Source organism: Rhincodon typus, chromosome 22, assembly GCF_021869965.1.
Source record: "Rhincodon typus isolate 14 chromosome 22, sRhiTyp1.1, whole genome shotgun sequence".
In the NCBI taxonomy this organism is placed as follows: domain Eukaryota; kingdom Metazoa; phylum Chordata; class Chondrichthyes; order Orectolobiformes; family Rhincodontidae; genus Rhincodon; species Rhincodon typus.
The window spans coordinates 28,476,166-28,497,399 of record NC_063353.1 but is presented as its reverse complement, the minus strand read 5'-3'; the positions used below and the strand labels follow the sequence as shown (position 1 = coordinate 28,497,399).

At 40.4% G+C, this 21,234-nt stretch overlaps 1 protein-coding gene across 1 annotated transcript in view; it reads right to left on the bottom strand.

The window, feature by feature from the left end:
• LOC109917966 (gamma-secretase activating protein) overlaps positions 1 to 21,234 on the bottom strand; it is a 92,661-nt gene that overhangs the window by 10,986 nt on the left and 60,441 nt on the right. Inside the window, exons 25-27 of the mRNA XM_048610535.1 lie at positions 17,583 to 17,653; positions 14,562 to 14,662; positions 10,813 to 10,932 (exon numbers count right to left, since the gene is read on the bottom strand). Coding sequence (XP_048466492.1) covers positions 10,813 to 10,932; positions 14,562 to 14,662; positions 17,583 to 17,653 — 292 coding nt within the window. The remainder of the gene's footprint in view (positions 1 to 10,812; positions 10,933 to 14,561; positions 14,663 to 17,582; positions 17,654 to 21,234) is intronic.

The window sequence follows — 21,234 nt, the reverse complement described above, 5'->3', positions numbered from 1 at the left end:
CGTTTCGGGCCTAGACCCGAAACGTCAGCCTTCCTGCTCCTCTGATGCTGCTTGGCCTGCTGTGTTCATCCAGCTCTACATCTTGTTATCTCAAATATTTATAATTAAATCATATAACCTATTATAAAATGTTTCTTAGAACAATAACTGACAAAACCAAATTTTAGTTTCAAAGTCATAAATCTGCCTATTAGTATTAGCCAAACAAGCAACATCTTCTCAGGACAAAGCAGCATTGAGTACCTGATAAAGAGAACGCCAATGGTGGAACAATCAAAGTTCATGGTTACAACTTCTATGGAGAACCAATAATTCTAAAAATGAAATTTTATTTCAACTATTAACTGGAAATTAATGTCAATATTTTACATTCTAAAACATACACTGTTAACAAATAAATAAAAACACTATCGACTAGGCAATAGCATGGATTTTCATCAAGATCAACACAGAAATCAGAAATCCCACCTCATTCATGGCAATTCCCATTTTTAAACAGGCAGAAATGGGAATCATTTTCAGCACTGATGCATCTTCTGCCAACATACTTGAAAAGGAAGTCAGTGTTATCGAATGCCATAACTGTACAGCCAGACCTCACTGGAATCAGAACCAGATGTAGTTGTTGCTGCCTCTCCCTCACCATCCCACTGGCTGCTCCATCACTTCACCACGAACCATCCTTCATCCAGAACAATAATCCCATAGCCCTGGACCCCAACAAGAGTCCAACAACAACAAGAGTCAAAACTACGACAAAAGTCCTGCAGAGATAGCAAGAACTGCAGAGGCTGGAGTCAGAGACAATACAGTGTGGAGCTGGATGAACACAGCAGGCCAGGCAGCATCAGAAGAGCAGGAAAGTTGATGTTCTGGGTCTGGACCCTTCTTCAGAAATGGGGGAGGGGGGGGAAGGGAGCTCAGGAATAAAGAGAGAGAGGAGGGGTGCGGCTGGGAAAGGTAGGTGGGATGGCACCATCACTGGCAGTGACATCACAGATACTATGGCTCTAAGGTTTTGGAGTAGATTTGTAACTCGCCAAGCTGGTTTGTTGTTTTGCAGACGTTTCGTTACCGTGCTCGGTAACATCCTCAGTGCAGCCTCCGATGAAGCATCGGTGTGTTTTCCCACCTGGTTTTTAAACTCTGGGGTCCATTGAGATGGATTGCCTCCGGGTTTCCCTCGTAGTGGAATGTATATGGGATCGAGTTCAATGTGTTTATTAATAGCATGCTTCAGGGAGTGCCATGCTTCCAGGAATTCTCGTGCTTGTCTCAGGATCTTGGTGTTGTCCCAGTCGAAGTCGTGGTTCTCCTTGTCCACGTGGATTGAGATGAGTGAGTATTGGTCGTGTCTTTTTGTAGCCAGTTGGTGTTCATGTACTCTTGTTGTTAGCTTCCTTCCCGTTTGTCCGATGTAGTGTTTCTCGCAGTCTCTGCAGGCGATTTTGTAGATGACATTGGTCCTGTCCACGGCGGGGCATGGGCTTTAGTTCGGGTGAGCAGTTGTCGTAGGGTTGATGTGGGTTTGTGTGCCACTCTGATGCCCAGCGGTCATAGGAGTCTTGTGGTAAGTTCCAACGTGTTCCTAATGTAAGGTAGCATGAGGAGTGTGTCGGGGCGTGTAGAATCTTTCTGATGCTGCTCGTGTAGGCATCTTCTGACCCAGTTCCTTGGATATCCATGATCCTTGAAAACCTGGAAGAGGTATTCTTCTTCCTCTTGGCATAGTTCCATGTTGCTGCAGTGTGTTGTTGCCCTTTTAAATAGTGTTCGCACGCAGCTTCGTGTGTGTGTGCTCGGATGGTTACTATTGAAGTTCAGTACCTGGTCAGTGTGGGTGGCTTTTCGGTGTACTTTCGTTTGCAGTTCCCCATTTGTCTTGCGCTCTACCATGACGTCCAGGAATAGGAGCCATTTGTTCTTCTCCTCCTCCCTGGTGAATCTTATTCTGGTGAGTTGTTTATAAGTTTGTGTGTCTCTTCTAATTTGGTCCGTTTAATGATGACAAAGGTGTCGTCTACGTAGCGTATCCACAGTTTAGATTGGATTTGCGGAAGGGCAGTCCTTTCCAGTCTTTGCATCACTGCTTCTGCTATGAGTCCGGAGATAAGCGATCCCATGGGTGCCCTGTGATTTGCTCGTATGTTTGGCCGTTGAAGGTGAAGTGGGTGGTCAGGCATAGGTCCAATAGTTTGAGCATGTTGTCCTTGGAGATGGTTTCACTGGGGTTGTGTTCTTGTTCAAGTAGTGTTGTCATTGTTTCCCTTGCTAGTGGTATGTCTATTGATGTGACTAGGGCAGTGACATCAAACAATATCATGGTCTCTTCATCCTCTATCTTTATGTCTTTGATAGAGTTGAGGAATTCTTGGGCTGAGTGGATAGAGTGGGGTGACTTGTTGACTAGGTGCCCAAGTCTTCTTTGTAGTTCTTTGGCTAATTAGGTTAATTTGGCTAATTCCCGAGTTGACACAAAACATAAAAGTTTTTAGAAGAATTACAAAAACATCCACAAACTACCTGAGTTTTCATATCCAGATTAGTAGAAAGTATGGGCGAGGTTTCTGTACTTAACCAGAATCATTATTTAATATAGGTATATAGGTTCTAGTAACTGATAACTACTAAGTAAGCTCTACAACTTAAAAATCTAAACCCTTTTATAAACTCTCACTTACATGCAAACAGACAAATAAACAAAGAAAATCTCATGGACAGAGGGAAAACTGGAGAAACAGTTTTGTAGTTTTTGTTCACAAGATCTGTTGGCTTGGTTCTTGCTGATACAAAAAAGTTTCTCCTTGATCTTCCTTTCTCCAAATGCTTCCACTGATTTTCCAGAGGCACAGGATAGCTGTTTCACAGAAAGGTTTCCGTGTTATCCAATTCAAAGTCACAATTTGTAGTAATTGCTGAAGGAAGGACAAGCTGATTTTCTCAGGTTTGAAGTGGCTGACTGCAGAGTTGCTAGTTTCACTTCTGGTATGACAAGCTTCAAGACCTAACAACAGGAAAAGACAAGGTAGATAAAGATAAACCACTTCCACTGGTTGGGGATTCTACAACTTGGGGGCATAGTCCAAGAATTAGAGCCAGATCGTTCAGGGAAGATGTCATGAAGTACTTCTACACACAAAAGGGTGGTAGATATTTGGAACTCACTTCCAAAAATGGCAGTAAATGCTGGGTCAGTTGTTAATTTTATATCGGAGATAGATAACTTTTTGTTAAACGAAGGTATAAAGGGATATGGGCCAAAGGCAGGTAAATGGGTTAGGCCACAGAACAGCCATGACCTCATTGAATGATGAAACAAGCTGAAGGGGCTGAATGGCCTATTCCTGTTCCTCCTATCTTGTTCAACCTTCAGCTATTGGACAACCAATCACATAGTTGTTGATAGACAGAAGACCTTTGTCATTGATAAGTAGTACCTACTCCACAAACCAATCAGCTTCACTTGTAAACAACCCCACAGCTCCAGTTTGTCTGCACATTTCTGGAACCCACAGCTACGTAAACAGGGTTCACAACAAGTAACAAATTCTTTACTTTCAAAACATGCAGCCATCCCTGCCAATCCCTGGTTTTAAAACAGTTCTCTCTCTTTTCAGTCTACACTATTAAAAAGCTCAAGAATAAAAAGACATGACCTTAATAAATTTTCTTATTTTTCATCACACATGACCCTGTATACAAATTATTGTCCTTATAGGGAGCAGTTTCTCTCAGCCTCCAACAGTTTCCTCTTTTTCCATTTTGCAGTGTAGTAACTTGGTGAATATCTCCTGACACTTCAATTTTTGAAGAGCTCTTCAAATCCACTCCAAGTAACAAAATCTATTCTGATAATTCTTCTTACCTCTGGCTGTGTGAGGATGAATCTCCCAGAATCTTTTAGATAACTGAGGCTAGATCTCTTCAACCTTTTCTCTCCCACCTACAGCATGGCATCTTGAACAACTTGCTAGGCATTTGGGAGCTTCAGCATCTACTCATTGTAAACAGAGATTGCTCCCATTGTCTTCAACTGAAGAGGCTGTTGTGATGTGGAAACTGGGTTCATTCCAATTACTCCAGAGGTATGACAGAACATCTGTGAAAGACTTGATTAGAAAGTAAATAAAAACCTTACCCTTCCTCTTAGTAAAATAATCCAAGTTATCCTTTGATCTGTAACAATTAAACCACACTTAGGCATACTGTCAGTGCATTCCTTCAGCATATTACAGTGTTTATCCTTGTACTTCTAGATGGTAGAGATTGTGGGGTTTATAGGTCAAAGGAGCCTTGTCGAGTTTCTGTCGCGCATCGTGTAGACAGTATACACTACTATGTATTGGTCACAAAGTGAATGAATATTGAAGACGGTGGATGGGGTCCCAACGAAGCCGACTGCCTTTTCCTCAATGGGATCAAGCTTCTTATTGAAGCTGTGCTCATCCATGCCTCACTTGTGACTTGTAGATGGTAGACATGCTTTGGGAAATCAGGAGGTTTCTTACCACAGAATTCCTAAACTCCGACCTTTTCTTGTAGTCATAGAACTTGTACGACTGGTCCAGTTCAGATTCTGGTCAATGGCAACCCAATGTTGATTGAGGTGGATTCAACAATGTAATACCTTTGACTGTTAAGGAAAGATGGGTAAATTTTCTCTAGTTAGAGACAGAGATCGACTGACACACGTGCAATCAGTGAAGATAGGTAACTGCACCTCCTCCACAATAAACACACAAGACTAGAGATCCTCAGGGATACATCCTCAGCCCGCTACTGTACTCCCATGACTGTGGTGCCAAATTCTGAATGAATGACATCTACAAGTTCGCTGATGACACCACTTTAGTGGGATGGATACCCAACAATGACGAGTCAAAATACAAAGGGGAGATAGAGGGCTTGGTGTTGTGATGCAATTAGAACAACCTCTCCCTCAATGTCAGCAAAACTAAAGAACTGATCATTGACTTCAGAAAGAAGAAGAACACGTCCCCATCGACATCAACAGATCTCAGGTTGAGGGGGTGGAGAGCATCATGTTCCTCAAGTGACGATAACTGATAACCTGTCCTCGATTTCCCATGTAGTTGCAACAGTCAAGAAGGCACAACAACGCCTCTTCTTCCTCAGGCAGCTCAGGAAATTTGGCAGGTCCATAAGGTCCCTCACCAACTTCTACAGATGCACCATTGAAAGCAAACTGTCTGGGTGCATAATGGCCTGGTATGGCAACTGCTCTGTCCAAGAAACTACAGAAGGTGGGGTGCACAGTCAAACCATCACGGAAGCCAACCCTCCATCCATAAACTCCATTTACATAGCTCACTGCTGTGGAAAGGCTGCCAACATCAGAGACCTGGTAATGCTCTCCTACAACCTCTTCCATCAGGCAGAAGATACAGAAGCCTGAGCACACACAACCAGCAGGTTCTGAAACAGTTTCTTCATGGCTGTTATTAGACTGACAAATGGACTGTCTAACCTCAAATAATGCTGATCTTGTTAATGTTGACCTCACCCAGCGCATGCCCTGTATGCCTCTGTCTAAGTCTTTTTGATTTGTACATCCTTGCTTACTATGGTCTGCCTGTGCTGCTCATTAACAAAACTTTTCACTGTACTTCAGAACATGTGACAATAAATCAATCAATCAATGTTACTTAGCAGTCCAGGTCTAGGTGTTGTTTCAGTCTTGCTTCTTTTGGACATAGACTTCTTCAGTGTCTGAGGAGCCAAAAATGGTGCTGAGCATTGTGCAAATATCAGCAAGCATCCCCACGTGATAGTTTAAGATTTAACAATAGTCACTAATGAAGCAGGTGTACTGAAAATGTACACAAGTGCAGCCCCTGCATGCATCCAAAGAATCTTTAATAAACACTGTCATGTCATCAGGCAGAACTTACTGATGTAATGCCAGGATACTAGATTTTAATCAATGTATACATAGTCAAGCAACCATTGTTATAAAGCAAGGTGGGCTCTTTGTTGACACTGTGTAAAGGATCACAAATGCTTTTGACTTAATTCACCTATGATTAAAACAAAGAAGTTTGTGGAACCACTGTCATGAAGTTTCAAAGGTTTGGAAGATTTTGCTGCACACTGGAAGGGAGGAAACATCAGTTTGTTGATGGGGAGGGGGCGGTCATAAGGTTGCCACCAAACGTTTGCATAGATCAATTGCTAGAAATGTCTGGGAGGGGTGGGGGGGGGGGTGTGGTGGGGAGGTGGAAATGTACATTTTCCCAAGAGCCACAAGTGTTCTGAGAGCACAATTCCTACTTAGTAACAATTCTTGAGCAGGGTCCTGAGAAGTCAGCAACTCACAAACGAAGCTGTCAAGGAGATGTACCACCTCCTTCACATCAACTTGGTGCTTCAAAGCAGGGTACAGATAGCCTAGATAGTTACTGTGAAGGGCAGCAAGACCATAACATTCCATGACAATGTATCCTTTCAAGTGGGAGAAGTGGGCATTAATAACATTTATGATTTGGCAATGACGACTCAGGAAGTTATGTGCAGAGTAATAACAACTTCTATACTGCCTTTAACACAGTAGGAAGACCCAATGTTCTGCACAAGAGCATTGCAAGACTAAAAATGACATCAAACCAACAAAAGAGATATTAGGTGAGAAATAGAAAGCTTAGTCAAGAGGTGAGTTTGAAGGAATGTAAAAGAGGTAAGCAAGGTAAGGAGCAAGGACGGGTGGTGAGTTGTTGAATCATTCAGGTTGCCTTGAATGTTTCCAAACAGCAAGGAGATACAAGAACCACAGGATTACTATTAATGTCAGGTTGTAGGGTACCAATTAATTAAATCTCTTGAGCACATATAAAAAATGACTGCTATGACCCTGAAGTGTTGATGAGTAGGAGACAGAAATATATAACACTGCATTCAGAAGAGTAAATCTGCAATTAAAACAAAGATCCTCATCTAGTTTCATACTTCACCATTTGTCTTGGATCCATTTAACACTGAAGTTCCTCCTAATGACTCCCCATGAGCAACGCCCAAAATGCACTTATGCCAGTCTGCCATATCTACTGTCTTTAGACCTCCTGAGGATAGTTGCTCAGCCCCCTCCACAAATAACCATGACACCCTTTTGTTTACTCCTTCCACTGTTGCACTATGAGGGTTAGAGAACTTCAGTAACAACATGGAGCAACACATGATGCAAGCAATCAACTTCCTCAAGCAACAGATTTGCTGTCTCAGGGCAATCTCTCCAGTAAGGAGCCAGGGAGGATGTCCACTTTTGTGGTGGTGTGCTGTGCCCATCCCAAACCAATTCAGCAAGCCCATCCTTTTCAAATCCCCAGGCCATACCAGGTGATAGGGGAAATAAGAGAAGAAGAGGAAGAGGTGGCCACTGGGAGAAGCCCACATATTTCAAATCCAGTTGGACAGAACGAGAGGAACCACATTGTGATACTTCATTTCAATTGAGTCAATTTCCCAAATCAGTCACCAACTATTCACCCATCAGAATCCCCATCACAAAGTCTCCTTGGCTGAATATCATTCAATACTAAAAAATCAAATACCTTCAATCAACAGCATTATCCATCATAATGTCTAAAAAACACTAATCACAGTTAGACATTGTTTGTTGTGTCTGCCTTACCTGCTTCATTGCCTGGTCCAGTGTGCACACAGTGCTACCCCATCAACTGTAGAATGGCTGGTGAACTGCTGTTGCTCTGAGGGACTCAAAATCTCACCATAGGGACAGCAGTCTGGACTGGCAGGCAACACCAAGGTCACTGGTTGGGCAGCAGTGATGGGAACACAAATACTATAATCCTGAAGGGGGACAACAGGTCATTGCCCACAATACTGCTACAAGTGTCATGAAGTGGGATATCAACAAACCAAATAATCTGCTGGAGGCTGTATTGCTGGACTGAGTCTGCATGCCCCATTATACACTGAGCTGTACATCCACAATGCCCACTCAGCGCCTAGATGTACTCATTACTTGATGTAAACATTTTTTCCTTCTAATCGTTCTTTTCTAATATAGAATCACTAATAGCTGCACATTTTGTTTAGGGTCAGATGACTGTGGCCATCATTGTTGCCCCAGAAATTTGTAACTGAGGCTATGCTGCCAGCAGGGATATATATGTATCTCTTTTTGGTTCATATGCTGTCACTCACAGATAGACAATTCAAATCTGGACTGCTTTCAAGACTGGTGGGTAAATTCACGATCCTGTCAAAGTGAGTTTACATCGTCTTAATCAACTAATTGTCCTTCAGTCATCAAATTTCTCTTTATGAATGTGGTCTACTCTTTAAAACTAGAGTTATGCCTTTTTGCCAAATGGTCTTTTAATGAAGGAATTTGTACAACTTGAACTCATTCAAAAGGAAGCACAACAAAACACAAGTATAAAATGTTTATCCACCTTTAAACAGGATATTCCTTGAATACGTTTGACCCTGAATTAATTAACTCCTCGAGAAAAATCTACTGTGAAAAGTAGAGTGTGACAGACAATTTATTAAATTAATAAAACATCAGGAAGTAGATGGTTATTTCATATTTGTTAGTTATTCTAAAACTTATTTGTTTTTTTCTTTTCAAGGATTTTGTTGTTTGATGTGTAGCTATGATGAACAAATGATCCTCAAAATTCAGGCACTCTTTTGAGGGTGCAGGATCTGACCCTGCATCTGAATGTTGGAGCCTGTAGCATCCCGATACTCAAAAACTTGAGTCTCATGCCCCTGAAGTTCGTAATCTACACAGAGCCTCCAGAAAAATATAGTTGAGAATTAGATTATGATAAAAGGGTCAGAGGGATTATGGGCCAAACGCAGGCAAATGGGATTAGTTCAGTTCAGGATGCTTGGTTGGCATGGATGAACCAAACTGAAGGGTCTGTTTCTGTGCTGTATGACTCTATAACCCTAGTGCTACGTGATGGGGCGATTTGATCATTACACTATGCTGATGGTACTCCTACAATATTGTTAGCTACAGAGCCCTTCCATTTTTACCAGGATGGCTTGTGAATTGAAAGGAGTACTGGAGCTGATGGTGCTTCCATACACCTACTGTGCTCCTTGCTAGGTACAGCAGTTGCTTGCAGGCTTAGGTGGTGCAGCTATAGATAGATGTGAGCTGCAGCATACAATTGTGGTAGAAAAAGTGGTTGTTTATTCTATTTTTATTCATGAATGAGATATGGGCATTGCTGGCCCTGAACGGTGTGGAGTTTGTCAAGTTGACAGCATCCCATGATTTGCCAAAATTATGCCTAATAGTTGCTGGAGGGGCTTTGTGGAGTCAGGAGGTAAGCTACTAGAACACCTGATCTTGGGAGCCAAAGAGTTTTGTCGTGGATTCAAATTAAAAACAGATCTTTTCATCTCTGCACACAAACATATGGAGATAGAAGAATGTGAGTTTGTGTGTTATTCAACAAACAAAATCAATTTTGGTCTGATTTTTCTGAATGCAGAGTTAAATTCAAAACACCCATTTCCTTTTGCACAAAACACATGCTGTGAGTCAGTTTTTCTGAAGCACAACAATAAAAGGATGGAACAGTGTGAAAAAGACATAGGACTTAAATGAAGTTTGTATTTTGATTAAAAGATGAATCTCCCCAAATAAGTAGTTTAATACTAAATTGTACCCATTAACAAGTATTTCAGAGAACAGTTCTATGGGTCAAATGTTGTTCTTAAATTAAATTTGGCTTTCGGTATATAGGGGCAATATAGATATTACTTGATGAACTTGTAATTCTTTCAAAAGAAGTTTCTGCTGTTACTTCTGTAACAAGGGGCAGCTATAAGTTAGAAGCTCCTGCATCTTGCCAAACCGAAAACAAGATTTTCCTCAATAGTTCTCATATTTTCTATATCATTTATATATACACTTGTAATGTAGGAACATTGTAGATAAGTCTTAAAAAGTGTAAATTTCCAAAGGGTGTTTCAATGGGGACATTCCACAACTATTGAATTTTTCACAATCGTGTTAGGCAGTAAAATAATTCACTTTTTGGCATTTATAGATCAGTGTAAAAGTCTTTTTTTAAAAATCTGGACAAGAATGGGCACAAATATTTCTTATTGATATGACTCAGAATCTGAGATGTGCACAGCTGTATTTTTAAAGCATTTGGGAAAAACATACTCTTTCCATACTGCAGCTTTTGTGAGGAATCATGAAGGTTCCTCACCTCAAGTCAAATTGGTTCAGTCCCTGAACTATTTGATACATCTTTTATATTTAGAAGAGTAACTTCATCCATAATGAACACAGTTATGTCTTCTGTATCACACTGAATATAGGATAAGCAAGAATAGTAAGTATACTTTCCTGGCCTCGTTTCGGTCATGCCTCTCAAAGCAATTAAGCCATGATCCCATCTTGCAACTGTGTATGCAGCTCACCAACATAACTATTGACACTTAGGACTTTGTTGAATGTAGTTCAGTACATTCTTTGTCACTTCTATTATTTTCCGCAATTTTGTTCCCGCCATCTCTGGATTTTCCTAATTTATTGCTGTTTACGTCTCTGTCCTCTGATGTCATTGCTGGGGATTTCTGCTATTTTCTGGCTTCCTCCTCCCTGCCCCGCCAAATTAGTGTAAACCCTTGGCAAGTTTTTTTTTTAATAACATTTCAGTTAAGTAATAGAAGCGTTTGAAAAGAAACAGATAGCCTGTTTAGGCTTCATAAGTAATCATTATTTTAAAATCTTTTTATAAGCAGCCTAGTTTTATTTTGTATCCAGGTATTTTAAAAAAATAATTTAAGTATTTTTACCTTCAAACAGCTTGGTAACAAACCGTTCTGTTGGATGCAACACTCCAAGATCAATATAATGCAGCAGAGTGTATAAAGGCAGGCATCGTGCACCAAGGGTTATGTGAACTGTATGATAACCTACATTAAAAATCAAACAGCAGGGAAAAAAAAATCAAGTAAAGATGAGGTGAAGTCAGTACTTATAGTCAAGCACATTTTTATGCGTCTTCACAGAACCCAGTACGGTCATGTTGCTTTTTATTTCTTCACAAGATTTGGGCATTCCTGGATTTGCTAGTATTTATTGATCAGTCCTAATTGCCCTTGAGAAGGTAGTGGTGAACTGCCTTCTTGAACTGCTGCAGTCCTTGGAAGGAGTAGGCACACTCACAATGTTGATAGAAAGAGAATGATCTAGGCTTTTGACTCAGCAGGAGCAAAGGAACGGCAACATAATCAGGACATTCAGGGCTTGGAAGGAAACATGCAAATGGAAGTGCTCCTATGCAACTGCTACCCTTGTCCTTCAAACTGGTAATAATTTCAATTCCTCTCTGACCACAGGAGAGGCAAGAGGACTGGGGGACAGCTAATGTGGTATTGTTATTCAAAAAAAGGAACCAAGGAATAAGCCAGGAAACTATGAACCAGCCAGCATAACCTCTGTGGTGGGGAAACTATTGGAAGCAATTTTGAGGGACAGAATAATCTGCACTTGGAGAGAGGTAGGAATTAAATCAAGAATAGTCAGAATGGTTTCACTAAGGGGAAGATCATGTCTGACCAGCTTGATTGAAATTTTTTGAAGAGGTAATCAGGTGTGTAGATTAGGGCAATGTATTTGTAAATTTCTACGTGTATTTAGGAAGGCTTTTGATAAGTTCCTGCATGTGAGACCAATAGCGAAGTACAGTTCCTGCAATCTAAGAAAATTTGGCTAATTGAATCCAGAATTGGCCAAGCAGCAGAAAGCACAGGGTGATGATTGAGGGATGTTTTTGTGGTTGGAAATCTGTACCTAGTGGCGTTCCATGGTGATCAGTGTTGGGGCCTGCAGGATCAGTTTTGGGGTCCTTGCTGATTGTGGTATATATAAACAATTTAGACATGAACATCGCAGAATTGATCAGTAAGTTTGTGGGTGATACAAAAATTGGTGGGGTGGCAAATGCTAACCTTAGGATTACTGAAGGATATAGACGTACTGGTCAGATGGACTGATCAGTGGCAAATGGAATTCAATCCAGCTAAAATGTGAAGTGATGCACATGGGCAAGATAAACAGGGCAAGGGTTTACGTAAAGCACACAGGGACCCTGGGAAGCACTGACGATCCGTGGGACCTTGGTGTGCATATCCGATGGCTCTTTAAGGTAGTGAAACAGATAGATACAGTGGTTAAGAAAGCATATCGGATACTTGTCTTTATTAGCCGAAGCAGAGAGTTTAACTGCAGGGATGTTATGCTGGAACTGTATAGAATGTTGGTTTGGCCACAACTAAAGTACTGTGTGCAGTTCTGGAATCCACATTATAGGAGCAATGTGATTGCACTGGAAAGGGTACAGAGGGGATTTATCAGAATCTTGCCTGAGCTGGAGAGATTTAGTTATGAGGAAAGATTGGATACAGTGGGGTTATTTTCCCTGGAGTAGAGACAACTAAAGGGGACAATGATTGAGATGTATGACATTATGAGGGATATAGACAGGAAGGACTTTTTCCCTCGGTGGACAGCATAGATTTAAGGTAATGGGCAGGAGGTTTAGAGAGGATGAGAGGAAATTTGTTGTGTGGCACTGTTTCAAATGCTTTTTGGAAGTCCACAAATACACCACAACATCAGCCATCCCCTCATCAACCCTCTGTTACCTCCTCAAGTAACTCCAGCAAGTTTATATTTGTATTTTGGAGCTATTTATTGGGATACGTCTACATTACTGACTGCGTACGTTAGCCAATTATTGCATCTTAAGCAAATAAGTTTTGTTTTCTTAAGAAACACATAGCTGTTTATTAAGAAACTTGATTGGTAAATTTTTTGTTTAAAACCTGATGTAGATAAAGGATATTGAAATAGTCATCTCAGTGACTGAAAGTAGTATTTTTGTTTTATGCTGCAACCTTGGAGTAGTGGGACTAGAACAATGGGACTAGAGCATTTCTCCAGCCTCGGTCATAATCCTGTCAGACATCTCGTGCTTTACTGCAAATTAAAGTACTTTTGCAAAACATAATCAATCAATCAGTCACTGTTAAAACATACAAAACACCATTTATGTCGCACTCTGCAAACACCGACAAACAGCAAAATGACAATGCCCAAATGATCTTCTTTTCTCCGTGTTGTTGACCGAGAGATAAATATAGAACCAGTACACTGCGGATGAAATCTTCTACCACCTCCCCACCCCAACTCCAAATCACTTGTCTGAAATAGAGCTGTGGATTATTTACATCCACACAATCAGACCAACAGAGTTAGGTTAACATCTGCTCCAAAAGACAACACCTCCAACAGTGCAACACTCCCTTGTTCTTTCAGGAAATAAATCTATAGTCCATGACCTAATCTACCTTAGATGTGACTCTAGCCCCAAAGCATTATGGCCGATTCTTAATTTCTTGCTGGAATGACCAAACAAGCTATTCTGTTATATTGAGGAAGAAGACTTGCCACCCATATCTTAAAAGCAATTAGAGACAGGCAACAAACGTTAGCTGTTGCCAGCGGCAAACACATCCAAAGCTGATTTTTTAAAAAATTCACAGTTTACAAATCTGTTCAAACTTTTTTTCAAAAAGCAGTGCATCTAATAGGCTATATGCAATAGGAAATAGTGGATGTAGTATATTTTATATTTTTAGAATAAATTCATTAAGCATTGACACAACAGATTGATACAGATTATAAAGGAATTACAGACAACATAATCCATAAACCAACAATTAATGAATGAAATACATAGAGTAGGAATAAATGGAGCATTTTTGGGATACTAGTAGATTATCACAAGCATCAGTACTTGGGCCGCTGCTGTTTATACACTACATTAATGACTTAGACAAGTAGACCAAATTCAACATATGCCAGTTTGTTAACTACACAAAGCCAAGTGAAAAAGAAACTCCAAAAGCGTAAAGGCCAGTTCAGTGACTGGACAAGAATGCATCAGATAGAGTATAATGTTCGGAAGTGTAAATCAAGTAAATGTCTGTATTCAGGGGGATTTCAGGATTCATATATACAAATAACAAAGTTGGCTGCAAATGGAGAAACTTGTTTGGAAGACAAATTTTATATTGAACCTATTGCAAAGAGATTGGAATATAACCACCAGGAGATCTTGCTGCAATGATACAAGGGGAGTACAGATAACAGTTTTAATTTCCTCGTCTTTAGAAGGAATATACTTGTCTTAGAAGAGACACATTGAAAGTTCACTAGATTAATTTCTTGTTCAAAGAGGTTGTCCCATAAGGAGAGATTGAGTAAAACAGGCCACTGGAGTTTAGAAGAATGATCTCATCAAAAACATATTAAAAAAATCTGGAAAGGGCTTGACAGGGTTACCTTGAAAGATTGTTAACCCTAGTTTCAGTCTACAGCTAGGATCATAGTCTTGGGACAAGTCATCAGTTTCGTGGATAGAGGACTGTCAATATCAACCATCCTCTAGCTTCATTTCATTCAAAGAAAAAATACAAATTAGAACAAGTATCCTTTCTTAGTTTGAAAGTTATGCTTATTAACCAATTCACATTACCTGGCGGTAGAGGCAGAACAAGTCCTTCAGCAGCTTCCAAAACACGAGCCATCATGCGGAATACAACTAACTCTGCAGAATTTACTTTCTCTCTGTTGGCCCTACAAAGTACCAAAAAAACAGACTGACTCTAAATCTCAATTTACAAAGTATTTGAGAGTTACTGAAGTAAAATGCATCATTGACAATCTTGCAAAATAGAGAAATAGTGCATAGTCACGTGTTAAAGATGCTGTCAAATTTACAATGGAAGGGAAGCAAATCAGACACCATACATAATAAGCAACAAGTCCAATAAGGACTCATGTCCTTGCAAAGTGACTGTAATCCCCATTGTGATCTTAGTACACAAAGATTCCATACATTAAACTGAAGTATCTATGGCTTTTTGTTGGACAGAAGATCTAATGTTTATGCATCAAAAAGTTAACACTTTCCCTTCCCTCAAAATAAAATCAAGTGAAGCTAAAACTGGTGAAAGAAGAAACCATCAACAATAAAATTCTAGAATTTTACTAATTCTCTTCTTAGCATTAGAATAATAGTAAATTTCCATTTTTCCTGACTGTTTTACATGCTGGGAAGTTTACCTTGTGACCTCCAGCATTATTCTCATCTACTTCCACTGATAGCCACAGCCAGATCATAGATCATAGATCATAGATCATAGAACATAGATCATAGAACATAACAGCGCAGTACAGGCCCTTCGGCCCTCGATGTTGCGCCGACCTGTGAAACCAATCTGAAGCCCATCTAACCTAAACTATTCCATTATCATCCATATGTTTATCCAATGACCATTTAAATGCCCTTAAAGTTGGCGAGTCTACTATTTTTGCAGGCAAGGCATTCCACGCCCTTACTACTCTGAGTAAAGAACCTACCTCTGACATCTGTCCTATATCTATCACCCCTCAATTTAAAGCTACGTCCCCTCGTGCTAGCCATCACCATCCAAGGAAAAAGGCTCCCACTGTCCACCCTATCTAATCCTCTGATCATCTTGTATGTCTCTATCAAGTCACCTCTTAACCTTCTTCTCTCTCACGAAAACAGCCTCAAGACCCTCAGCCTTTCCTCATAAGACCTTCCCTCCATACCAGGCAACATCCTGGTGAATCTCCTCTGCACCCTTTCCAATGCTTCCACGTCCTTCCTACAATGCGGTGACCAGAACTGTACGCAATACTCCAAGTGCGGCCGCACCAGAGTTTTGTACAGCTGCAACATGACCTCATGGCTCCGAAACTCAATCCCTCTACCAATAAAACCTAACATACTGTACGCCTTCTTAACAACGCTATCAACCTGGGTGGCAACTTTCAGTGATCTATGCACATGGACACCGAGATCTTTCTGCTCATCCACACTACCAAGAATCTTACCATTAGCCCAGTACTCTGTATTCCTGTTACTCCTTCCAAAGTGAATCACCTCACACTTTTCTGCATTAAACTCCATTTGCCACCTCTCAGCCCAGCTCTGCAGCTTATCTATGTCCCTCTGTAACCTGCAACATCCTTCCGCACTATCCACAACTCCACCAACTTTGGTGTCATCCGCAAATTTACTAACCCATCCTTCTACGCCCTCATCCAGGTCATTTATAAAAATGACAAACAGCAGTGGCCCCAAAACAGATCCTTGAGGTACACCACTAGTAACTGAACTCCAGGATGAACATTTCCCATCAATCACCACCCTCGGTCTTCTTACAGCTAGCCAATTTCTGATCCAAACCGCTAAATCGCCCTCAATCCCATGCCTCCGTATTTTCTGCAATAGCCTACCATGGGGAACCTTATCAAACGCTTTACTGAAATCCATATACACCACATCAACCGCTTTACCCTCATCCACCTGTTTGGTCACCTTCTCAAAGAACTCAATAAGGTTTGTGAGGCACGACCTACCCTTCACAAAACCGTGTTGACTATCCCTAATCAAATTATTCCTTTCTAGATGATTATAAATCCTATCTCTTATAGTCCTTTCCAACGCTTTACCCACAACCGAAGTAAGTATATTGCTGAAACTCTAATCCGTACATCTATTAACTCTCTACTCAACTCGTTTAATGTTCATCTGCACAATCTTCTATCTTGTATTGACCAAAAACTTGAACTTTTCAAACTTCTACTTCAAACGCTCTGTGCTCATTAACATACACTGTATTCTGGTCCACAATGGCTCAAATTTAAAATGCTCATCCTGATTCAATCTCTTCATTCCAACAAACTGCTAAAGACTCAGCTCTAATTCTGGCCTGTTATGTATCCCAACTCCTGTTTCCAACTAGTGGTGGCCATGCGTTCACCCAGCCATCACCTTTATTTAAGGCTCAGATAGAGAGGGTATCAAATGATTATCAGGAGCAAGTGGAAAAAAAGTGGAGCTGAAGCCCAAGTTCAGTCACTATCAATTAAATAAATAGTGGAGGAGGCTCAATGAGCTGCACAGTCTTTGTCTTCACCCTTTTTTGTGTGTCCTTGTGTCTTTTGCTCTGAAGGTCTGGAATTCCTTCTCCTAGATCGCTGCATCTCTCCCTTTTCCTTTAAGACCAGATTTAAATGGTCCGTACCTACATTTGTCCGAACTTGAGCTCATCCCTTCTTCTCATCATTCAATTTACACATGATTATGCTCCCTTAAAGCATCCTATAATACCACTGTGCATTGAGTGTCAAACTAATGCAAAATGTTGTTGTAGTTAGTCATGTAACAGGTGCCCCCATGTTTGTATGAGCACCTTATTTTATTTAAGTTTACATTTAAAAAAAGAGGAACTGCGGCTCCAAAATAATCTGATCTACTTTGCTGCTATATAAAATCCAAAAAATGATTTTAATCTATTTTTCTGTAAACAAAATTAAAGTATGCCCTCTCTGCCTTCTTTCTCACTGGTTTTGAATAGAACTGGAACAAATTTCTATTAACAATATCAGCACACACAAATGTTCTCATCAGTCTACATTCAAGTTTCCCTTTTAGAGCTACTTTAACAATAACATCACTTACAAGCACAGGATGTGGGCATTCAGGTTGTACTTTTTCCATATCTTGTCTATAATCTGCCAGGTGCATTCAAGCTAAAAAGAAAAAAAACAATTAATTCTAATTTGTTCAAGGCAGTCATAAAATTAAATTTCACAAGTTTCCATCAAAATTGGTGCACAGTTCGTTTTAAACCTCAAACAGTGCTTAAACAGTTCAACCACATAAACAGGAGTAGGCCATTTGTCCCCTCAAGCTTTCCCCACCACTCAAGATCTTGGCTGGTCGAGCTTATGCCTCAATTCCTCATGTGCCAGCTTAGCACAGCCATTAATTCCCCAGTATTTAAAAAAACTAGCTTCTCTTTAAATACTTTGTGACCTAGTCTCCACAACTATCTGGAATAGCACAGCCATTCACTACCTCGTGGGAGAAGAAATTCCTTTGCATTTCAGTTTTAACTGAATGCCCCCTCATTCCATAACTGTGTCCCCAAGTTCAAGAGTCCCCCACTTCTGGGGACATCTTCTCAACATCTAGCCTATCAAAACATCTCACAATCTTACATGTGTCAATAAGATTATTCCTCATTCTTCTAAACTCTAATGAAATGAAAGCCTAACCTGTAACTTTTTCTGATAAGTCAACCCATTTATTCCAGGAATCAGCCCAGTGAATCTCTTTGGGACTGCCTCCATTGCCACTACATCTTTTCTCAACATCTAAAAACTGCACACACTACTCCAAATGTGGCCTCAGCAATGACCTATTGAGTTATAGCAAGACTTCCTTATTTTAAAATTCAAATCTCCTAGCAATAAAGCCCAAAATTCCATTTGACTTCTTAATTGCTTGCTGCATCCACATGTTAACTTGTGTTACATGCATAAAATCACCCAGGTCTTTCTGTGCTGCATTTTTTGGAGTCTCGTTCCTTTAAATAATAGTCTATCTTTTGATTCTTCTAACCAGAGCGCATAACATCACACTTTCCCACATTAAACTCCACCTGCTGAATCCCATGTAGATTCCTTATGTCCTGATCATAACATGCCCTCCCAACCATCTTTGTATTGTCAGCAAATCTGAAATCACACTATCCTCATCCAAGTCATTAATATAGACAGTAAATAACTGAAGGTCTCCGAGAGATCCTTGTGCTCACTCTACTACTTATATCTTTCAAACAAGACCCATTAATCCTGGCTGCCTTCAGTGTGTGAACCAATCCTCAATCCATTCCATTACACTACCCACAATACTGTGAGCTCCTATCTCATGCAACAATCTTTTATATGGCACCTTATTGAATGCTTTCTGAAAATCCAAATATCCCAATTCTCTTTTAATCAACTCTGTCTACATTTCTTTGAATATATAACAAGCAATTTGTCCAAGGTTATTTCCTTTTCACAAAAGAATGCTAACTTTGGATTACATGAAGCTTTTCTAAATGCCTTGCTATTTCTTCCTTAATAATTAATTCTAGCAATTAACAAAAGCCATGGGTAGTGTTGTAGAACAGAGGGACCTAGAGGTGGAGGTACATAATTCTTTAAAGTTTGCATCACATATAGACAGGATGGTTAAAAAGGTGTTTGGCCTTCATTGCTCAGTCCTTTGAGTACAGGAGTTGGGCCGTTATGTTGGGCGGTTGTACAGGACATTGGTGAGCCCTCTTCTAGAATACTGTGTCCAGGTCTGGTCGCCCAGTTATAGGAAGGTTATCATCAAGCTGGAGAAGGTTCAGAAGAGATTTACCAGGATGTTGCCGGGTATGGAAGGTTTGAGTTATAAAGAAAAGCTGGATTATTTGGGACATTTTTCACTAGAGCATAGGAGGTTAAGAGGTGACCGGATAGAAGTTTATAAGTTAATAAGAGGCATAGATAGAGTTGATGGTAGTCGTCTTTTCCCTAAGATTTGGAATCTCAAGACTACGGGGCATATTTTTAAGGTGAGAGGAGAGAGAAATTTTAAAAAGACACAAGAGGCAAATTTTTTTACACAAAGGGTGGTTTGCATGTGGAATGAACTTTGAGGAAGTGGTGAATGTGGGTACAATTACAATATTTAGAAGACATTTGGTTAAGTACATGCATAGGAAAAGGTTTGGAGTGATATGGGCCAGGAGCAGGCAAGTGGGACTAGTTTAGTTTGGGATTATGTTTGGCACGGACTGGTTAGACCGAAGGGTCTGTTTCCATGCTGTATGACTCTAAGAAGGAGTACACAAGAATTTGATGGGAAGCCAGTAAATATAGAATTAGAAACATAGGAGGCTACTTAGCCCATCATGTACATGCAGACTCTGCAAGAACAGCTCAGCTGGATCCATTCCACTGTCCATTCTCTGTAGACCTGCAGTTTTCCTTCCTTTGGCCGCTTATCTGATAGTTCCAATGCAGGACCAAGAACTGTTATGGGAAGACTGCTACTGCCCACATCCAATATCTGAGCAGAGCAAAACAAGCCTAACAGAGGCCCTAGAAACAAACTGTGACCACAGAAGTGACCTCCCGTGCCTCCACACTTGTAAGGCAGCCAATAACATTCTGGATGTTCCAAAGGCGCCGATCCAGAAGTTGACCTGCAGGATTCCCAACAGAGCAATGTTACAATTACAAGATGAAGCAATAATGATGATGAACGATGACCCTGGACCATGTAAAAAGAAACCAAAAAAATGTTCAACTTCCATACAGAATGAATGAGAGAATTAATGTCTGTTCATAACTGTAAAGGGGCAAGAACATTGGCCTTGCATGTCAAAGTATATCCACAAGTAAAGAAAGGAATTTGGAACAACACTACACAATGATGCAGAGCAAATTCAAGGAGTAGTCTCCTTTGAACAGAATTTTTCCGACAAAGAAAGGTGATGAGCTGAAGGCTGTTTTGAAAGCTCAATAGTCACGTTTTTACTAAGCCAGTTGCAAAAGTAAGGCCTGCAGTGAAGCATCATTTCACGTTTGCCATCTTTTGCTAAAAGAAGGAACATTGCCAGATGGAGAAGTAATCAAAGATGCAATGACTTGGCCACTGACTTTTTATTCAAAGACTTCAGAAGCAAGAAACAACAGCAATCCCAAGAATGTCACTTGGTGCTTCTACAGTAGTGAGACAAATGGAATCTTTGTCCAAAGAGGTCTTTCAGCAACTACAGCAGGGCCTGAATGTCTGTCACTGCAGTTTGATGAATCCATTGGCATTACCAACACAACACAACTGATTGATTTTGTGTGCACAGCGTTAAAGAAATAACAACTATAGAGGATTGTCTCACCCTTTTGTGCCTTAAAGAACAAGAACAGAGAATATCTACAACAAATTCAAAAGGTAAGAGCTTGAGAAAAATTTATTCCCATCAAGAAACCAGCTTCCATCACAACTGGTGATGCACCAGCCATGATTGGCACAGATATGGGCATTGTTACATTTTGCAGAAATGATCACGATTTCCTTTTCAATTATCACTGTAAAAAATCCTCCAGCAAGCATTACTAAGTAAAATTGTGGACTTCTCTCCAATAATGAATGTCATTGTTAAGTTTGTAAAATTGACATGAGCAAGAGACCCTCAACGCCGTTTGTTTAAATCCTTACTCAACAAACTTGATGCTGCCTACAGTGAATTAATCCTCCATGCTGTGTGAGGTGGTTAAGTCAAGGGAAG